The following is a 19,634-nucleotide window of genomic DNA, read 5'->3' as shown; positions in this document are numbered from 1 at the left end:
CAGTCAGGTGTATGTTTCTATTGCATCGTGACATCCTTCTGTTGCCAAACAGTTGAGACAGCTTGTTTAAGTGTTCAGGATTTTAAGGAATAAAGGAATTTAATGAGAGAATTAGTAACATTTAATAATAACCATCATTTATAAATGGTAAATTTATAGTGAATCAAATTTAATTAATAGTTATTTTACTGTTAACAAACAACAAAATGATAATTAATAATGTTTACTAATTATTAATAATGCTATAGTTTATGTTATTCCAGTTACTATTATATATATAAGTATTTGTCAATGATTAAGATATTATTTGTGAACTTTATAGAAATTGTTTGTAAAACATCTATAAACATTACATAAATAGACATTTGTAAGACTTTGTTAATGGTTAATAATTGGTTTGTAAACAGTCTATAAACAGTATTTGGAAGTTGCAACTGATGATTATAATACCTTGTTAAATGGCTAATAAATTCTTTGTCAAGCGTCTATAATATTTAGATAGATCATATTTTTTCCCAAGTAATATTAAAGAAACAAATAAAGCACAAATGTAAAAGATTGTCCCTCCATATTTTGGTATTTTTTCCCCCAAAGCGATGCAAAAAGGATAAAGGACAAAAAACAAAGTTACATTTAAAAAAAAGAAGTAAAATAAAATAAGATAAAGTACATATTGACAGTAATAATAATTATGGGATAAATCCCAGACTACAAATAAAATAGACTGATAAACTTTAGACTTTAGTTAGAGAGTTAATACTTTAACAATGGTTAATAATTGGTTTCTGGTCCATCTATCTATGTAATGTTTATAGATGTTTTACAAATTATTTGGTAATCATTAACACATACTTAATATAGAATATATTACAATATGTGCAACAATAAACTGTTATAAATAGTTTAATAATTTAATCAGAATGTAATAGTTAATTTCATATAACACAAACTAATGATAAAATAACTGAAATTATAGCATTACTACTAATTAGCAAACATTATTAATTATCATGTCATAGTTTGTTAACGGTAAAATAACTATTAAGTAAGTTCAATCAGTTTACCATTTATAAATGATGGTTATTATAAAGTGTTACCAGAGTGGGTTAACGTGTACGCAGCGGCGGTGTCAGAGGGTCCGCGTAGGGGTCAGTCGTGGATGACGATGGGGCCTCGCATCCTCAGGCTGGGGTGAGGGTGTGGCGGGGCGAGGACGAGCCCCTGCGGCGGGGCCTGGGTGACCCTGCGCAGGGTGATCTGCTCGCACGGCTGCCGACAAGCGTGCCTCAGCTGGGAGCGGGACAGCATCCGCCTGGCCCTCCTGCAGCGGTGGAGACGAGACAGGACATAAGTGCAGAAGAAGATACACTGATGCAAAGCTAATGTCAGGAAAAAAAATCCAGATTGCAAAATTCATTCTTGACCTTGGAAATAGTAGTTAGTAGTAACAGTAGTTGATAAAATAACCTCACTAGTTTGACAAATTACTGTTTCCAAGGTCAGGAATTTATTTTTGTATCTCAATTTTTAAGCCAACATGGACGAGAAGTCCTTAAAGTGCTCAGGAAAAATGAAAATTTGAATCTATAATTCAATGACAACTCCGTCTGCTGAGGAAGATTGTGTGATCGAAAGCTCCAGAAAAGTTACTAAATCAGCAACGGTTTGTATGATATGTCACGAAACGTTATTCCTTATTTTTTGTGCGTATGTCCAGTAACACATATCAATTTCCGTTTGTTACATGCATACAGTCTTTTCTTCTTCTTCAAAATAAACTGCCGTCTTCAGGAAACTACTTGGTTAGGTTTAGACAACAAAACTACTTAGTTAGGCAAAGATCAATCCACCCTGACCTCCTCCCTACACAACGTTTGTCACTCTTTATACTACCTGGTTCACAATTATGTGGATTAAATAAATTGATTTCATGGGATATATAAGAATTACAGTGCAAGTGATTGTTTTGTCCATCAAAATGAGTCATTCAGATGGTTTTTCAGCTCAGATTACAACACACACAGAGGGAGAGTGACTTCATTCTCTGCTCAGGTAGACATTACTTCTCTATATCTTTACATAGCAAATAGTTGTTTGCTGCTATATTACTGCTCTGGATATCGTATAGAGAACCTTTAAACAATGCATTAGTAGCCAATAGCTCATGATTGCATCTTAACAGTACTTATCAGCAAGTTAAAGTAGCTCGTCCTCATATAATGTTTGTCTGAATACATTATTTATACGGAGCTGACCACAGGCTTGATGCCTTTAGATTACAGCCTGCAGTAAAGAGGCTGACAACACACAGAAACAATGACGAAACAATGATTCTTTGACATGTATGCTATCGGTTTACCAGCAGTTTGACGACGATGCATGCTACCGGACGTAATTAATCACTTAATTGTTTGGTTGTACAAATGTTGTCATCACTCGACCTTTGATTCTGATTTTATAGCAACGTCTCCTCTCTGTGACTGCACATCTCACGAGCAACAGCTTTAAATGAGGCGTAAAGCCTTCACCAGCAATAACCCGAAGAAACTAATAAAGAGAGAAGACTGCAAACTTTTAAGTTGGTTAAAATGATTAAATGAAAAGATGAAAAGTTCAGTTTAAGGGCAGCAAGTTGAGGTTCCAGGCTGCTGAGAAAGTAATTAGAAACAACCCACTTTTTCTCATTTCATTTATTGAACATCAGCAGTAGAACTATACGAATAGATATTTCTGTTACGAGGTGAGAGAGAGGGACTTCTCTGTAGGGTTTTGTGGACTAATATAAAGGAGCTCGCTGGTAATTTCCAGACTGCGGTGGGATTTGGGCTGTGACAGGAAGTAACAGCCCACAGCAACCAACAGCACTAAACTAAAAGGCCATGGGGCATACTCACAAGTGTTGGACGCAGCACTAATGGAATTCATTTGCAGACAAATGCAAAAAACATAACCACAATGTATATATGTGATGCATGGCTTCCTTCAGGCCTTTCAGATTTAATGCACGGCAGAGTATTTTCTTCCTCTTGCACTGCTCTCTCAGGAAAACCCCCTCCAGATCCCTGCTGTTGATAAAATGAGCACTCATGAAGACTCTGCGTACATGATGTGCTCGTGCATCCAAGTAAATAGGCCTGCAACAGTCGTGCAATCGAAACAACACATCTTTCAAGTACAATGAACCCTGAGATTATTACACAGCATGATATATGTATTGTAACGTCCCTCGGAGTTAGAGCGGAATATAAAGCAGAGAAGAAGAGAGCAGCTTTAGCTCTGGTGGCACATTATCTAAAGCCGTGCTGTTTGTCTGCTCAGCTGGCCTTTGGGAGGAGGAAAGCAAACATGTAAATCCACGCTCAAATATATCAAGCTGTCTCATTTACATGTTCTGTTCCTCTCGTTCTGTTTTCTAATATGACCCATTTTGTCCTGTTATTTCTCTGTCCGCATTCAACTGCATCTTATACTAGGTACAGTCGTGAAGGAATTACGATTCTTTAGTTAAAGCTTCAGTAGGCAGAATATCTATAATAAAAATCCATAATAACCTTTCAGCATATTGTAATACAAGACAAGTGTTCTGAGAGAAAACTAGACTTCTGCACCCCCTCGTGGCTCTGTTTTCAGGCTTTAAAATATCTAGTACGTGACGGGAGACAATCACAGGTCATTTCAGAGAGAGAGAGCGTTCCTATTGGCTGTTCATTCAACGGAGGCTGCTGTTAATCACTCACAAACTCCGACCAAACGGTCAAACTAGGCAGCGCTGATCAAACATGAATCAATATTCTGTTACTGTAATGCCTATTTCTCTCCTCAAATGTTTTCAGAAACATCTTGTAGTGTACTGTTCAGCTGTAAAATGAGAATGTTTGTGACCCGGCAGCCATGTTGAGATCAGTTGAGGAAATACCAAGCACCGCCCACCAGCCGGAGCACACTTTCTCATTACAATATGCTGAAATGTTATTATGGAAGTTTTGCCCAAAAAGTCCAAAATCCTACTTAACTAATACAGAAGTGTTACTGTATCAGCACAATGTACTTTAAGCATCAAAAGAACTCATTCTGCAGAAAAATGTCTCCTGTGGCTGATATATCTTATTATTATATATGACATTACTAGACTGTTAATACCGATGCATAAGCAGCAATAACTATTATATATACTTCAGTGGTTCCCAACATCGGGGTCGGGCCCATCCAAAGGGTTGCATGATAAATCGTGAGATGATTAATCTGGTAGGAAAGAAAAAGAAAAAAATTCTAGTAATTTTTGGACTTTTCTCTGATCTCTGTTGTTGGGGAAATATTGGATAATTTAAAATGTTACAATTAACTTTCATGAACTGAAAACACACTGTGAAAGGGTTAAAGTTATGAGACGAAAACACGGTCAACTCCAAGACCGGACATGGCCGTGGTAACGACCTGTCAATCACAAGGTAGACCCGCCCCAAAGCATCCCCTGCTTTATGGTCTATTTGACTCTAAATGGGACCATAATTTACTAAATGAACATCATGCTGTATTGAAGAAGACTTGAAACTAGTGATTGAGAACATAAACTCATGTTTATAATGTTTACTGAGGTAATAAATCAAGAGAGAAGTAGGTTCATTTTCTCATTGACCTCTATACAATCAGACTTCTTTTTGCAACCAGAGGAGTCGCCCCCTGCTGGCTGTTAGAAAGAATGAAAGTTTAAAGCACTTCAGCATTGGCTTCACTTCTCAGAAGTGGAGGTTGCCACCTGGTACAGACATTCATTTTCCATCCAAAGCTTTATAATAATTTGTTGACTTTTCATCAGCTTCATCATCAGGTCACGATTTCAGTTTCTTCTTTCTTATTATTGTCCTGTTTAGCAGTTTGAATCGTGCAAAGAAATCTCTCTCTCTCTCTTTCTCTGTCTCTATTTGTCTCTCTTGAATCCCTGAATTTGTGGGAGTGATCTCCCACTCCTTCTCTCTGCTCTGTGACACACTGAGCTCTTCATCACACTGAGAAAGAGAAAGAGACGGAGAGGGGGGAGAAAATGAAACTTCCGATTATCTCTCATTAGCAGCCGGCCTTTCAGAGCACATCTATTAATGTCTTTTATTCAGAAAAGCATCAATCGTCTCTGCCAGGGGAGCGAATGACAGTGTAATGTAATATAATAAAGGGACAGTATTCAGAACGACATCTCTCTCACACACAAACACACAGCCATGTTGATACTGGTGGTAAGTGAGTGATCCATGCCATGGTTAATGTGGTAATGATATTTCCACTCAGGGTCCAGCGCTGCCTGGCTCCTCGCTGGCACCAGTTAGCTGCTCTAATTTTAGCCTCGCTGATCGGAGGGCGTCTGTGAGGGCCGGGGTGCCATGGCTCATTTAGACATGGGCTTAATGGAAGAACATCTTTCTCCCTCACATACAGACGTGCAAACATTGACTCATTGTATGTTTGAATGTGTGTGTGAGAGAGTGTGTGTCTATGTATGTGCGAGAGAAAGAAATAGATTTTAAAACATAAGTGCATGTTTATTTCAATCAACAAAATGTGTTCTGAGAATACAAAGAGAATCTGCTGTTTGCGGTTTTTGAGACATTTTTTAAAAGGCTTTATTTTCAACATGTGATGCCTGTATTGCAGTCTTAAGTGTATTAAGTTATTATGTAAGGGATAATGTACAGCGAGTCGGTCATTGTTGTGAAAGAAACCCCGACAGGGCGCCCTGAAGGGGTTACTTTCACAATAATGACCCGCTAGCTGTACATTATCCCGCTTATTACACGGCTACTTACTTAAGAAATCAAGAATTTGACACAAAAACGGTCCGCAAGAGTCCAACATCAGAACTGCACCCATAGCAACGGTCTGTTATACATAGCAACGCTCTGTTATACATAGCAACGGTCTGTTATACATAGCAACGGTCTGATATTAAGAAATAACAGACTGTAGAATACTGTGATTAACCAATCAGAATTGAGTATTCAACAACGCCGTGTAATAAATTAAGTTATTTGTTCATTCAGAATCTACTGAATGCATCCTCAAATCTTACATTCCTGCCCACAATTTAATTTGATTCAAATTGAATCTTCTAAAAACTAAAACTTCTTTAAAAATGCAACATCTAACACTTAAGACTTCAGAGTCTGCAGCCATTCTAGCAGCTCTGTCAGGGTGTATTTAAGCACAGCGGTGCTTTCAGCTCAACGCAAACATCAGTACACAAACATACTCAAAACAAAGTCATAATTAGCCTCAAACAGGTTAAATAACGCTCCAAACTTGCGCTAAATGTTTTGCGAGGAAAAACTGGCAAGGCCATTTTCAAAGGGGTCCCTTGACCTCTGACCTCAAGATATGTGAATGAAAATGGGTTCTATGGGTACCCACGAGTCTCCCCTTTACAGACATGCCCACTTTATGATAATCACATGCAGTTTGGGCAAGTCATAGTCAAGTCAGCACACTGACACACTGACAGCTGTTGTTGCCTGTTGGGCTGCAGTTTTCCATGTTATGATTTGAGCATATTTTTTATGCTAAATGCAGTACGTGTGAGGGTTTCTGGACAATATTTGTCATTGTTTTATGTTGTTAATTGATTTCAAATAACAAATATATACAATCATTTGCATTAAGCAGCATATTTGCCCACTACCATGTTGATAAGAGTATTAAATACTTGACAAATCTCCCTTTAAGGTAGAATTAAACATTCCCCAAGTCTGCTAAAACCCATAAGTTCCCAGAAAAATAGCAAATATGACCTCAATGATCAAAAAACCTGAATTCAGTCTGTCAAAATTGGTGCTTTTTTACAGTGTTTCTTAACTGTGCGCGCTGCATTAGTGGTTTGATGAAAATAAACACTTATATACAAATCAATTGTGATCGATTTTAACTCTGCAGGATTCCCAGGCTGCACTCTGTTCCAGCTCAATGGGTCCGTGTGAATTTACCCACACATGCGTTGTGTTTGTGTGTTTCAGCTGTCTGAGGTCACCACGGGACATAAATAACAGCTCAATTCCTCCCATATGCTGTCGCTCGGCTCTCAGCATCACGTGCTTTCCCTTCACACACACACACACAGTCAGCCAATCAGAGGTTAGAAAAGTGTCACCTTTGCTTACCTGGTCTCCCGGGTGACGAGGAAGAAGCTGTCATCCGGGGCATCGATCCAGTTGGGGCGTCTCTTGCGGATCATCACTCCACCTCGGGTGTTTCCACTGCTGCTGCTGCGGCCGTTATGCTGCAAAAAAAGACAATTAAATATAATTTTATTACAATTGGTGCAGCTGTAACAGGATTTGATAAAAAAAAAAGAAGAAGAGTATAAGACACCCACCAGGAGGGGTCCACCTGTTGTACCAGGGTTATCTGCAAAAACAAGATGCAAAGTATGCATGAGGGAATCTGCCACTTGTGAATAGTATTGATTACTTTTCCTAGTTTACAAGTGGTGCAACAAATGACTGTGTTTCAATTTCAGTAGAAATAGTGAAGTTACCAATAAAAAATAAAGTGTCAGACTGAAGTTGAATCATCCAAATTATCCAAATGACCCCCATCTGCTGATTCGTTTTCATTAGAATTAGTTGTCATTCTCTCCAACGAGCTAGTTTAGATAAGAAATGGCAGAAAAGGTTATCAGCTCCGGGTGTTATTTCCACTAACTTGATTTTATCAAGCAAAAGGACATCAACAGCTTGGTCCCCAAGGTTCACTCACATCATAAAAGAAAACTCATTTTCCAATTGTTGGGGGGGAGGGGGGTTTAAAAAAACAAAACAAGTAATGACTTTTTGCTTCAAGGCAGGATTAAGTTAAACACTCTTATTTAAAATAAAATAACTCATTTGAGGAGCTGTTTTTAAAGAAATGTGTGTACCTGCGCGCCTGTCTGGCTCAGCCCTGCTGTGGTGATGGTAGCTGCGCTTTCCCAGCATGCCATGGGGGCCGTGTGGCAGAGAGGAGAGGAGGCGTCGAGGTGGAGGCGTCTGCAGGCCCGGGGTGCGGTGGGAGCGAGGGGCGTGGACCGCCGGACGGGACTCTGGAAGAGACACCACACTGGAGCTGCATCAACCAACTCCTATCTGAATAACTTATATCATATTCCTTTGATTTTTACAGTTATTTAGCACATTTACTGCTCAAACACTGATTTTATATGTTGATTTACCTAGAAACTGGACAACACTGGTCAGAGTGCTCCTTTGGGCGGCTCTGGTTTTGGGTAGGCGAGTCCCCTGCCCTTCCGACACCCTTAACATGTCTAAACCAAACACACACACACTTATTTTACAATCCAGTGCAGCGTCTCAGCGACCGTATGATCTCCCTCCATCTACTGAGACACATTTCTGCAGCATCATGCATGTAAAAAACAAAACAAAGTGTATAAAAATCAGTCCTAACTGTTGAAAAAAAGTAATCTTGTGCAAATGAATGATGCAGGAGTCGATGCAAGTGTGCAAATAATGTGGTGACTAAAAAATAATCTCTACCCACATGCACATACAGATGTAATTACATGCACACAAAAACATCGTAAACACACGTACATTAAAATATGGAGGTATGACTGCAGGTTGAGTCCATGCTGGGAGGGGGAAGGCGAGTCTTTATGGTTCCTCTGAGTGTGGTGGAGTTGATGGACAGATAACACGGGACACATGAAGCACAAGGACTCGGAAGAGATGCTTTCAGGTGTGACTTTATTGGAGGTCTACTCTCACATTCACACAGTGATGAAAGAAAAAGAGCAAAAACAAACAAAAAAAAGAGGTAGAAGATGAGATGAGAGTATTGCAACAGTTGTTAGAGAAATGAAGGAGGCAACGTGGAGGGGAGGAATGGCTCTGAGCGGCAAATCCTGTGTGCAGGATTTACAAGCGAGGAGAGGCGACACGATGAATGTTGCATGATTTGAACACAGGAGAACAGCTGAGTGGATGGTATGGCGAAGGGGACACATCCGAGAGGACGTGGTCCGGTTGATGCAGCCAGCAGCAAAGAAGTAAAAAAAAAAAAAAGGTCCTTCAACCTCCCTTCTTTCAAGTTTTATCAGTCCAAATCCATCTAAAGCTCATTATCAACCCACACAAGTCATTTTACACACATGATTAACAGCATGAGTGCGCAAAAAGGAACAAAAATTTGTTTGTTTTTTTAAAAATGGTGAGGGGCGTTTCAGTATATACATTAAACATTCGTGGCTGAGACAACTCGTTCAGCACAGAGTGGGCACGCCTGCAGCAGGGGCGCCGTGCAAAATAGAGCTTCTCTTAGTAAAATACATTTTCTCTACGTCTAACTTCACACGGCTCAGACTAGAATATGAGTTCTATTGGATTACAGTCTACTCGTTAATGACAGGAGCAAAAGTCAGTTATTATTTGTGTGTGCAGGCGTAGAATAGCTGTGAGTTTAACCGATAAATCTTTGTGTATAATTCCAACAAATGGAGTTCACAGTGACCAAGAACAGATAAAAGAATAAAAAAAAACATAAAAACACGAATGAAAAGATGATCAAAACTCATAGTTATGAGGACAGGCAGTCTTTATTGGAAACAGGGGGTGGGAGAATACAAAAAACAAAATAATAATAATAACAATAATAATAAAAACAGAAAGAGAGACAGACGGGGGGGGGTGAGGGGGGGAGAGATGGGGGGAGATGGGGGGTTGATGGTGGGGCGGTCAGGGTGAGGAAGGGTGGCGAGTGTGTGTGTGTGTGTGTGTGTGTGTCTGCAGGTGTGTGTGTCCATGTGGCAGAAGTTAGGAGGAATTGAAAGAGCTCTTACACTCTGCCTTTATGGCCCCACAGTTAATGGGGACAAAGGGCCGGCGCGCGGCACGGCGCAGCCTGATGATGTCGCGGCACATGTGCCGGGCCAGCTTGGTGAGGCGGGTGGCCTGCAGCAGGAAGGCCTGCTTGGTCTTCATGGAGGACTTGGGGCTGCCGCTGTTTCGCATCGGCACCATGTGGTTGGACTGGCGAGCTGCGTGACCCCGTGAGCGAGGCTCCTGGGAGGGGAGGAGGGACAGAAAAAGCCACTTCATTAAAAAAAACATTTTTAAGGTGCTTTGAAAAAAAACTGGCATGGCCATTTTCAAAGGGGTCCCTTGACCTCTGACCTCATGATATGTGAATGAAAATGGGTTCTATGGGTACCCACGAGTCTCCCCTTTACAGACATGCCCACTTTATGATAATCACATACAGTTTGGGGCAAGTCATAGTCAAGTCAGCACACTGACACACTGACAGTTGTTGGGCTGAGTTCAACCAAAATATACAGTTCAACTAAAAGTCAATAAATCCTCCCTTCATTAAGGTTAATATGATCAGTTTTTGTTTGAACGGTTTTAGAGAGGAGGCTTTGTTGTGCTGTTGTTACCCTGAGAGGTGATCTTAATATTTCATCCACACCATTTATGTCAATGAGTGTAACTACAGCCTCCAAAATGACCATAAAGTTGAATCAGCACCTTATTAAAAACACTTCAAATGAAAATTTAACATTATAACCTTCGTTAAGGTGGGATTTATTGCAGGTTGTATTACACTGCATTAGATCAGGGATTTTCCTGGCTCAAAATGAGGCGGAGGTGGTACCATCATGATCTAAACTAATTAGTTTTCAAATGTGTTAACAGTGTAGCCCCAGAGCCTCTTTCCAGATATACCCAAAGACAAGACAGGAAGAGAGTAACTAAGAGCACGGTGAATGGCAACTGTAAAACACCACATCGTAGATCATGTGACTCTTTGACATTAGCACACTTTCAAAATAAAATGTGTTGTGATGTGGAGGCTAGTGGAACAGAAAATAGCCTGGAGGTGGACTAGGACGTGGGGTGAACATCCGGTTTTAAAAATTTTGACGCCCCTAAAAACTTTGTTTCGAAGCTGAAGTATCTGTCATTATACAGTATATTATACAGTACAGTTTATATACAGTTCCCTTTGTTTACACTTATTTTGAAAACCGGACGTAGTCACACGTGTATACTTCCGGTAACTTCGCCAAGTCAGTTGCTAGCTCTTACCGTCAGCTCCGTTCTCTTTATACTTCCATGGTCAGCTCCATCGGCCTGTTTGAATGCATTTAACATAGATGTCAGTATATGGGTGTTCTACAGTTGTAGCGTCGGCCAATTTGACCACAGAGATACGAGTGACGGCTGGCTTGACTGCCCGTTACCGCAATGCGATAACGTTTCCTGTCCATGACAGAGTTAGCATGCAGCTTTAGCCGTGATGTCTAGCTCTGCTTTTTCTGGCAATGTGTGAAACCTAAAGTGTTTCCAAACTTTACTGTATGTGTAGTGTTTACCGCTTTGAATTTAAAATGCGAGGGTGCAGGTCGTATCCAGACGGCTCAAAACGTCACTTGTATACTGTATAATGTTAAACTTTAAAGAGCTGCAGTTGTGTGGATTCAGATTTTGTTCCACGCTTTATAAAAAAAAAAACTCTAATACAGTATTTTTGAGGAACTGGCGACACCCAGATTTCTTCCGATTCTCCCCCACTACACCCCACGTGTTTTTACATGTGTGCCTTCTGCCTGAGCTTACATTGGCTGCTGGACTGGGGGAGGTCCTCTCCTCTGGGGCCTCCGCTCTGCTCGGCATCTTCAGGCCTCCGTACTTCTTCCAGTACATCCAGCAGGAAACACAAAGGCGGCACTGCATGTTTGGAGGCCCCCATGAGTACCACTGGGCCGACTGCATGGCTGTGAACGCACAAAATGCATTAATGAAGGTCAGAAGCATCGCGGCCGACAAACTGGTTCAAAGACACTCAGCAGCATTATTGATCTCTACTTCCACCCCTCGCGCCTGCTATTGACTGATGAGATTAGTTAAACATCTGTAGAGACTCAGAACACACAAATGCTTTGGTTGGCATTTTGTTGCTGTTGCTCATTCGGCCTGTTTCCTATCAAATCCTGAATTCAGTTTTCAGCGTCGTATTTGAGCAAGACATTAGGGCTGCAACTAACTTTTATTTTCTTGATTAATCGATTAGCTGTTTGGTCTATAAAATGTCAGAAAATGGGGAAAAATGTGTTTCCCAAAGCCCAAGATGACGTCCTCAAATGTCTTGTTTATCCACAACTCAAAGATATTCAGTTTACTGTCATAGAGGAGTGAAGAAACCAGAAAATATTCACATTTAAGAAGCTGAAATCAGAGAATTTGGACTTTTTGTTCTTAAAAAATGACTCAAACTGAATAATTGATTAACAAAATAGTTGACGATTAATTTAATTTGATTAATCGTTGCAGCTCTACAAGAAATTAAACCAAAATATGAAGAAAGCAAAAATCAGCTACTGGCTTGCGGTCACAAATTTTAATTTATTTAGCGATTGTCATTTTGGTCGCAGTTCAGCTTCTACTAATACAAACACTTCCTGTCTGTCGCTGCTTCCCAATTAAAGCTTTCTGCCAGTCAACCACCCAACGGCCGATCTCCACTGAAAGCGTTTTAGATTTTTTTTTTGACGTCCATCACTTGCGCGTCTCATGGAACAATTAAAATTAATTTGTGTTAACGCGTTAACTTTGACAGCCCTAATAAGATCAATCACTTAATTAATTTCATCATAGCAAAAATGCCAAATGTGAGGATTTGCCCTTTTCTCCGTTATATCACTGTAAATTAAATATTTTGGAAATTTGAAGACATCACCTTGTGAAACTGTGACAGGCATTTTCACTATTTTCTGACAATTTATAGGAGGAAAAAAAATATCAACAGAGCTTGTTGGCCCTAGTAGCAAAGCAGGTCCAAACCCTCCTGACAGGAATTGACAAGTGAAGAGTGGAGCTATCGGATGGAGATATTGATCACAGCTGTCAAGATAAATAAGCAGTGACGGTGAGAGTTAAAGGAAAGCTTCTCTTCCAGAGTTAGAAGAGCTCAATAGTGAGAATGAATCCTTTAGCTGCCTAACACTGCATTAGTTTCCCTTTCATTTCTAATTGACCCATGTTCACTGCCCTTGTGATTTAATTTCACACTTGCCACGCTTAAGCACACACACTCACAATAACAGCTCTCGCAGGCTCTGCCCCCGCCTGCTGCATGGTAGGCCCCGGGGCCCGCTCCGTTCACTGTCGCCATCGCCATCTTGCCATTGGTCATAGAGATCTGGTTGGGGTTGGGCTTGTTACTGTCACAGAGAAGAAGAACAGGAGGAGATTTAAGAAACAGACCGGCTGCAGCTGACAAATTCAGCAAATCAAAACGTATGAATAATGCATAAAAAAAACACCAACAACTATAAATGAAGTGACTTACTATGTGGGGATATAAACCTGCTTCAGTTTGCTCTCTGCCTCTGCTGCCTTCAGTCTCTTCTGCTCAGAGAGAAACACAGTGGATTATTTCATTAATAACTAAATAAATCATCTTTTGATAAAAACCCTCTCAGACAGTTTGACACCTTTCTAAATTAACTCTGATCGGCATTACGACGATGATCATTAAAGGTGTCATTTCAAAAGGTGTTGTTTCCTTTCTTCCTGACAGTTTGCAGTCACACCCTCCACTGATTATCAATAAAGCTGGATTACATGAAAAATCCTTTTGCATGAAAAGTTAACCCTTTGTCAGACCAGTATCACGTTATATATTAGGCTGATGCTCTTATCAGAACTTATCAACCCTTGTATTTTACTTATTTGACAACTTTCTGAGCTTTTCCGACACCCAAAAGTCCCTATTTTCCCATTAAAAACTGTAAGCAGTATAGGCTAAAATACATTTTGCTAAACAGCAGTACATTGCTTTGCTCCTGTCTGTTTCTCCAAACTGGGGGGCGTGTCGACTGTCATCTACTGTAGGTAATACACTGACTATGAATAATTACCTCATACAACCCCACTTCAAAAACACCCAAACTATCCCTTTATGCCTTGGACTCAAAAGTAAAAAACTGAAAATCTTTCACAGCAGAAAGCCAAGCAAAAAACGACTTTATTTGACTGTTTTGCAAACTACTGATTTAGTCTCACCTGTTGCACATATCTGTCTGTGGTCTTCCACATGTAGTAGTACTCTATGATACTAGTCAGAGACTTCCATGGCAGCTTCACATGAAGAAACGGCGTGAAGAGAGGGGAAGAGAAAGAGAGACAGAGAGCAAATTAATGATATTAATATCTCATGTTCTTGCCATCTGGGTGCGAAAGCCCTCATATATATTCATGAGGCAACGTGACCAGAGAGGCTGAAAAGCTACCGGCTTTGCTTGGTTCTGAGCCCCAGACCAAACACACACACATAGTGATTCACACATTTAATAAGTATTCATGAGCACCTGGTGCCCCTGCATAAACCCATATCCTGTCTTTATTTATACAGTACAGGTAGATGGCGGGGAGGAAAGTTCAATAGAGATAGTCACCCCCTGTAGGCTTGAAGCGCGGCTGTTAAAATTGGTCATTTTGTCCTTCGGAGAGCAGCGACTGTGGTCATGTTGAATTCATGGAGATTACAATGAATTCCCAATTGTGATAAGTTTTCGCTGATGAAGAAGCAAGTATCAAAACGCCCGTTGAAACTTCTAAAAACACAGCGGCAGCACAATCAAACTTCTCCACTGTGCATCTATTTGCTAAGTTAGTTTAAAAAAAGACACATTTTCCATTAAAATACAGCTAAACACACAACTTCTGCTTTTTGCTTCACTCGCGATTATGTACTTAAAGCCCCCCTCCAGCCAGTTTTACCTCCTGTTTTTTGGTTAACGTTCTTTCTCAAACAGAGAATGGGGGGCGGGGTTAATAGTCAGATGTAATTGATAGGTGCGGTGTCGGTGCTGGGAGCTGAGGCGAGAGTTAGTAATTTAAGGTTACTCTTTGAATAAACAACAGATATTGAACTCTCTCAAGTCAAGACAGGACGAACTGGATATTGAGAAATGTAGCACGTTTTTCCTGTTATTCTTGCCTCATCTTCTCATGACGATGAACAAATCTTTCTGACATTCAATACCAGTGCAGGGAGAAAATATTATTCACATCTAGAGCTGACTGAGCTACATAAAACGTGTGTTGCATCCTGTTAGTTTGCAGGTAGAATCATAGTTGACAAGAACTGATACTTCGGCACCAAGTCGACTACCAACTCATTTTTCTACAGTATCGCAGGTACCGTCAGGGCTCAAGATTAACGGGTCTATTCAGTAAAAATATTGGGTGAAGGTAAATTCTAACGTTATATCATGATGTGTTCAAATGTAGTTTTTGGGAAGAAACTTGAATAAATCCAGTTGTTTGAAGGAGATAATTTCACAGTGATATGAAATAGAGGGAATTTCAACCCGTTTAACTTCCTAACAAAGACTAGTATGCAAACGGTAATAAAAGGAGTGGATGTTGAAGTACATGAGATTTATTGTTTGACTTTTGTTTTTTACCGTGGTATTTAATTGGTATTGAGCATCTTGGAATTTCACTGGTATTAGTTTTAACTACTAAATTTCTGTTACTGTGACATAAAAATGGTTAAATCAAACATCTATGGCAGTTCTGTAAACTATCATATTTCTGTTGCTCATTTTATAAACACACACTTACAAAGTCTTGTCGGATGTCGTTGAAGTCTTTTCCGTATTTCTCTAGCGCCTCTTCGAACATGGCGGCTTCCGAGGCGCTCCACTCCTCCATCTCGTCCCTGCAGAGCACCGGGCCGCCCGCTGGGACCAGTACACTCAGCGCACTGGACAGGTCGTAATTATGGCGATGCAGCGTGTCCATCGCATGGAACTACAACAAATGGGACACAGAGAGGGGGGGGGGGTTATCATTTAAGTCACGATCAGGTACTGCAGAGTGAGTGTGCCTTTATGTTTGTGTCCAACTCACCAGTGTGATATCTCGTGACGCTGCAGCTGCACTCATGTGTAAGCTCGGCTGTCTAACTGAGCTGCTGCAGTCCAACGCTCGAGCAAAGGTCCCAACCGCCCTGAAAATTACACACAAACACACACATATGAATGAGATCTGTGTACCAGTTTACTGCTGCATAATTACACACCCTCATCAGAAGCAAGGACGTTAAAAAGAGGAGAAGTCACAGCATCATGTTGCTTCATATCATCGGGGTACAACTATCAGAGAACACGAGGATGATTGATTCGTTTCACCGAGGCGTTTGCAGGGAGGGTGTCAATAGTCGCCTACTTTATTGGTGAGAATTACAGTTCTGCAATTATTGAAAAGATCTTTAATAAAAGACCATAAACAAATGCTTTCTGTTTGAAATCGTTCAATTGTATATTGGCCGCCATCCAGTCGAGCGTGCCCAAAAACTTCTGTCAGGCTGAGCGCACCCAAAGAGCATCTGAGCCGACACCATCCTTTTATATCTATCGCTGTCTGCTGTAACCCTCCAACATCACAGCTCCAGATACACTGTGCATGCGTCATACCCCATAGCTCAAGACCGTGTCCCAGCCTTCATTTAATAGCCTTAGTCGGAAGGGCACACTGTTTTTGTTTATTGGTGTTTACAGAAAAATAACCAGGCACAGCTGCACAGCTCTGAATATGCTTCTAATAATGAGACACGAATGAGTCGATCATGACTCAAATACAATAAATGGTTAAACTATACTAAAGTTTTTGCACTGATTTAAACACAAATCTTGTAATAATAATAACAAATCTGAATAACATGAATAAAATAAAGAATTAAAAAAAACTTTAATACAGAAAAAAAAAGATAAGAATAAAACAAAAAATGTTTGGTGTGGTTTGATAGGATTCTACATATTTTAATGCAATTTTCATCAATTTATTATATCCAGAATAAACTATGATAAATCCACATATATTTTTTGAAGAATAAAAAGAAATAATGGGTCAAACTTTGCAGCTATCCCTCAACATCACAACAATGTGCATTTATTACGTTTGAACAATCATATTTACGTTACCATCCACAAACAGAGGAAAATAATGGCTGAATAATGTAAGCTTTGTCTGCAGTGAGGGTTCGGATCCTCTTAATATGAATTGTTCCATCTGTCTGTTATGCCTATATCACACTACAGGACTTTAGCCCTGATTTTACACAGACAGTTTTTGGAGCTCCCCGACAAATGCCTTGGGATCAGAAGAAAAGTTATCAAGTTAATAACATCCTGTAAGTGTAGAGGTCAGCGGTGAGAGGTCTTACCGTGCCACCACTAGGAATTGGTCTATCTGTTTGCTGGTGAGCGGACACTCTGGATACCACAGCTTCTCTTCCAGCTTGGACTGGTCCCTGTCATCTGCCTCACCTGCAGGACACACAGAGGCAACAGCTTACAGACAGAGCGGGAGCTTGAACACAGAAGAAACTGAACAATAATTTGGTTATTTGTGAGATATTCTAATCAGGATCATCAGCCCATGACATTAACGTAATAACCTTTCTGGTAGAACTCGTAGTTTAAACTCTGCACACAATTTGCTACCATCTGTAAATGTCCACAAACTATGCGGTGGTTCTGGACGGAAGACAAAACGGCTGGTTTCTTCCACTATTAACTGTGTACATATTCATCTCGCTGCACAGTGGTAGCTCCATCTCCTTTGTCCGATATAAATAGAACGATTTTCAGCTCTACAAGCTGCAAAAAGCTGCAAAATTAAAACCCCCAAATCTCGAATGAGCATGCTGAACGTAGACATTTTACCACTTTTGTTTATACTGGCAAGAAAATAAATTACTTTTCCCTACTCAAGCTGTGAGGTAGCTGATTGCCAAGTCAACTTTTTGGGAATAATAACTCCAGTTAGTTAGTTGCTGCATGTGTGAAAGAAGCTTAAAATCAAGTCATGAGACAAAATCATTCATCAGTGAAGATCACCACTTAAAGTAGCTAACGTTGATAAACACTCTTTTGAGCGTCTTGCAGCGATTATGAACTAGTATCAAGATTTTAGGTAACCGGAGACAAAACTTTCTTCTTCTACTCCTCGTAGATGATAAATCCTTGAATATAAAAATGACTCATTGAAATCAGTTGAGAAATGTAATAATGCTTTTTAGCCAGAAAAACGGCAAATCCCCCATTCACTTGAATGTGTTTACAGGCCAGTCCTGACCTCCCCAATATGGCGGCTACGCTGACGTATCGCAGCAACGGGCTAAATGGGCCAATGCGGTCTGATTTATTTGTTAACATCATTACTATGACTGGATGTAAAAACCTGTTGGTGTAATGAAATAATTCACACGTTCTGACTGACCCTCTTGTAGCATTTCAGGTACGTCTGCCTGAAAGCGCGGTCCCACTCTGATCTCTCCTTTGTCGGCCAGCAGGGTCTTCTGTGTGGGGTCGTACACCAGCGAGTAGAAGAACGTATCCTGAAGAGAACAACACACCAATCAGTTTCCATATTTTAAGCCACAGGGTTTTTAACAAAGAAAGTCAAACTTCTCTATTATACATTTGAACCTTAAACTTGAATTTCCTGGTTGGAAAAGAAGCATGAAAAAACGGCAAGGATTTCTGCTGGTAAACCTGTAAATTCCAGCTGTTGTATAACAGAATAATCTTTACTGTAACATCTGCAAAAACAGTAATGTGCTAAAAATAAAAACAAGAAGGTGAAGCTTTAATGGGAAATGAAGATAATAACTGCTGCAAAAATTTGACTTTTCTAGAGCTGAAATTAATAATTGATAAGCCAAGGCAAAAAGTCCTTAAATACTCTGGCAGCAAAATGTGAGGATTTGCTGCTCTTTTTGTCTTATGTGATAATTAATGTAATAGTTTTAGTCTTGAGGTGTTGGTTGGTCAAAACAAAAATCTGACACCATCATCTTAGGTGTTATACAATTGTACTGCACATTTTTCCCTGTTTTTATCAGCTGATTAATCGACAATGAAAGTCATTTTTAGTTGACACCTGACATATGAAAAAGCCAACATATCGTTAAACATATATTTTTAAGGCTGTCAATCGATTAAAATATTTAATCGTGATTAATCACATGATTGTCCATAGTTAATCGCAAATTAATCGCACATTTGTATCTGTTCAAAATGTACCTTAAAGGGACATTTATCAAGTATTTAATACACTTATCATCATGGGAGTGGGCAAATATGCTTGCTTTATGCAAATGTATGTATATATTCATTATTGGAAATCAAGTCAGTTTATCCTCGCCAAAATTTTGTGTAATTTTGGAGTGTTATTTAGCCTTTTTTGCGACAAGCTAGTATGACATGGTTGGGACCAATGGATTCATTAGGCTTTCTAGGTTCATATGATACCAGTATATTCTATATGACTTTACAACTGAGCCCGCTACAACCTTAAAATTGCAAGTTACATTAATGCGTTTAAACTTTGACAGCCCTAATACTTTTCATATATCAAATAAATCAAATCAAATACAACGGTTCTTATATCTTATGAAAAGTTATTCCACAATTCTTGTGCGTTTTCCTACAAATGTCCAGCAACATGTGTCAATTTCCACTTGTTGCATGCATACAGTCTTTTCAAAATAAACTTCCGTCCTCACAGGAAACAAATTGGTTAGATTTAGGAAAAACACGTGATGTGGGTTAAAATAACACGGGAAGTGGCGTTACTTAC

The 19,634-nt window shown here is 39.9% G+C and overlaps 1 protein-coding gene across 2 annotated transcripts in view; it reads right to left on the bottom strand.

The window, feature by feature from the left end:
* Nucleotides 1-1,057: 1,057 nt before the first annotated feature.
* The window catches only part of mta3 (metastasis associated 1 family, member 3), a 32,249-nt gene continuing 13,672 nt past the window's right edge, over nt 1,058-19,634 (bottom strand). The window contains exons 6-19 of one of the 2 annotated variants that reach the window (XM_037754018.1): nt 18,273-18,390; nt 17,215-17,317; nt 15,900-15,999; nt 15,612-15,800; nt 14,046-14,120; nt 13,330-13,388; nt 13,077-13,201; nt 11,598-11,755; nt 9,818-10,040; nt 8,192-8,284; nt 7,901-8,062; nt 7,358-7,389; nt 7,143-7,261; nt 1,058-1,321 (exon numbers count right to left, since the gene is read on the bottom strand). In XM_037754018.1, coding sequence (XP_037609946.1) covers nt 1,150-1,321; nt 7,143-7,261; nt 7,358-7,389; nt 7,901-8,062; nt 8,192-8,284; nt 9,818-10,040; nt 11,598-11,755; nt 13,077-13,201; nt 13,330-13,388; nt 14,046-14,120; nt 15,612-15,800; nt 15,900-15,999; nt 17,215-17,317; nt 18,273-18,390 — 1,728 coding nt within the window. In that variant the 3' untranslated portion in view covers nt 1,058-1,149. Of the gene's footprint in view, nt 1,322-7,142; nt 7,262-7,357; nt 7,390-7,900; nt 8,063-8,191; nt 8,285-9,555; nt 10,041-11,066; nt 11,112-11,597; nt 11,756-13,076; nt 13,202-13,329; nt 13,389-14,045; nt 14,121-15,611; nt 15,801-15,899; nt 16,000-17,214; nt 17,318-18,272; nt 18,391-19,634 lie in introns of those variants that run through there. The other variant, XM_037754017.1, reaches the window with a different exon arrangement.

This window comes from Sebastes umbrosus, chromosome 20 (assembly GCF_015220745.1).
Source record: "Sebastes umbrosus isolate fSebUmb1 chromosome 20, fSebUmb1.pri, whole genome shotgun sequence".
In the NCBI taxonomy this organism is placed as follows: domain Eukaryota; kingdom Metazoa; phylum Chordata; class Actinopteri; order Perciformes; family Sebastidae; genus Sebastes; species Sebastes umbrosus.
This window is presented reverse-complemented; position numbering and strand designations above follow the sequence as displayed.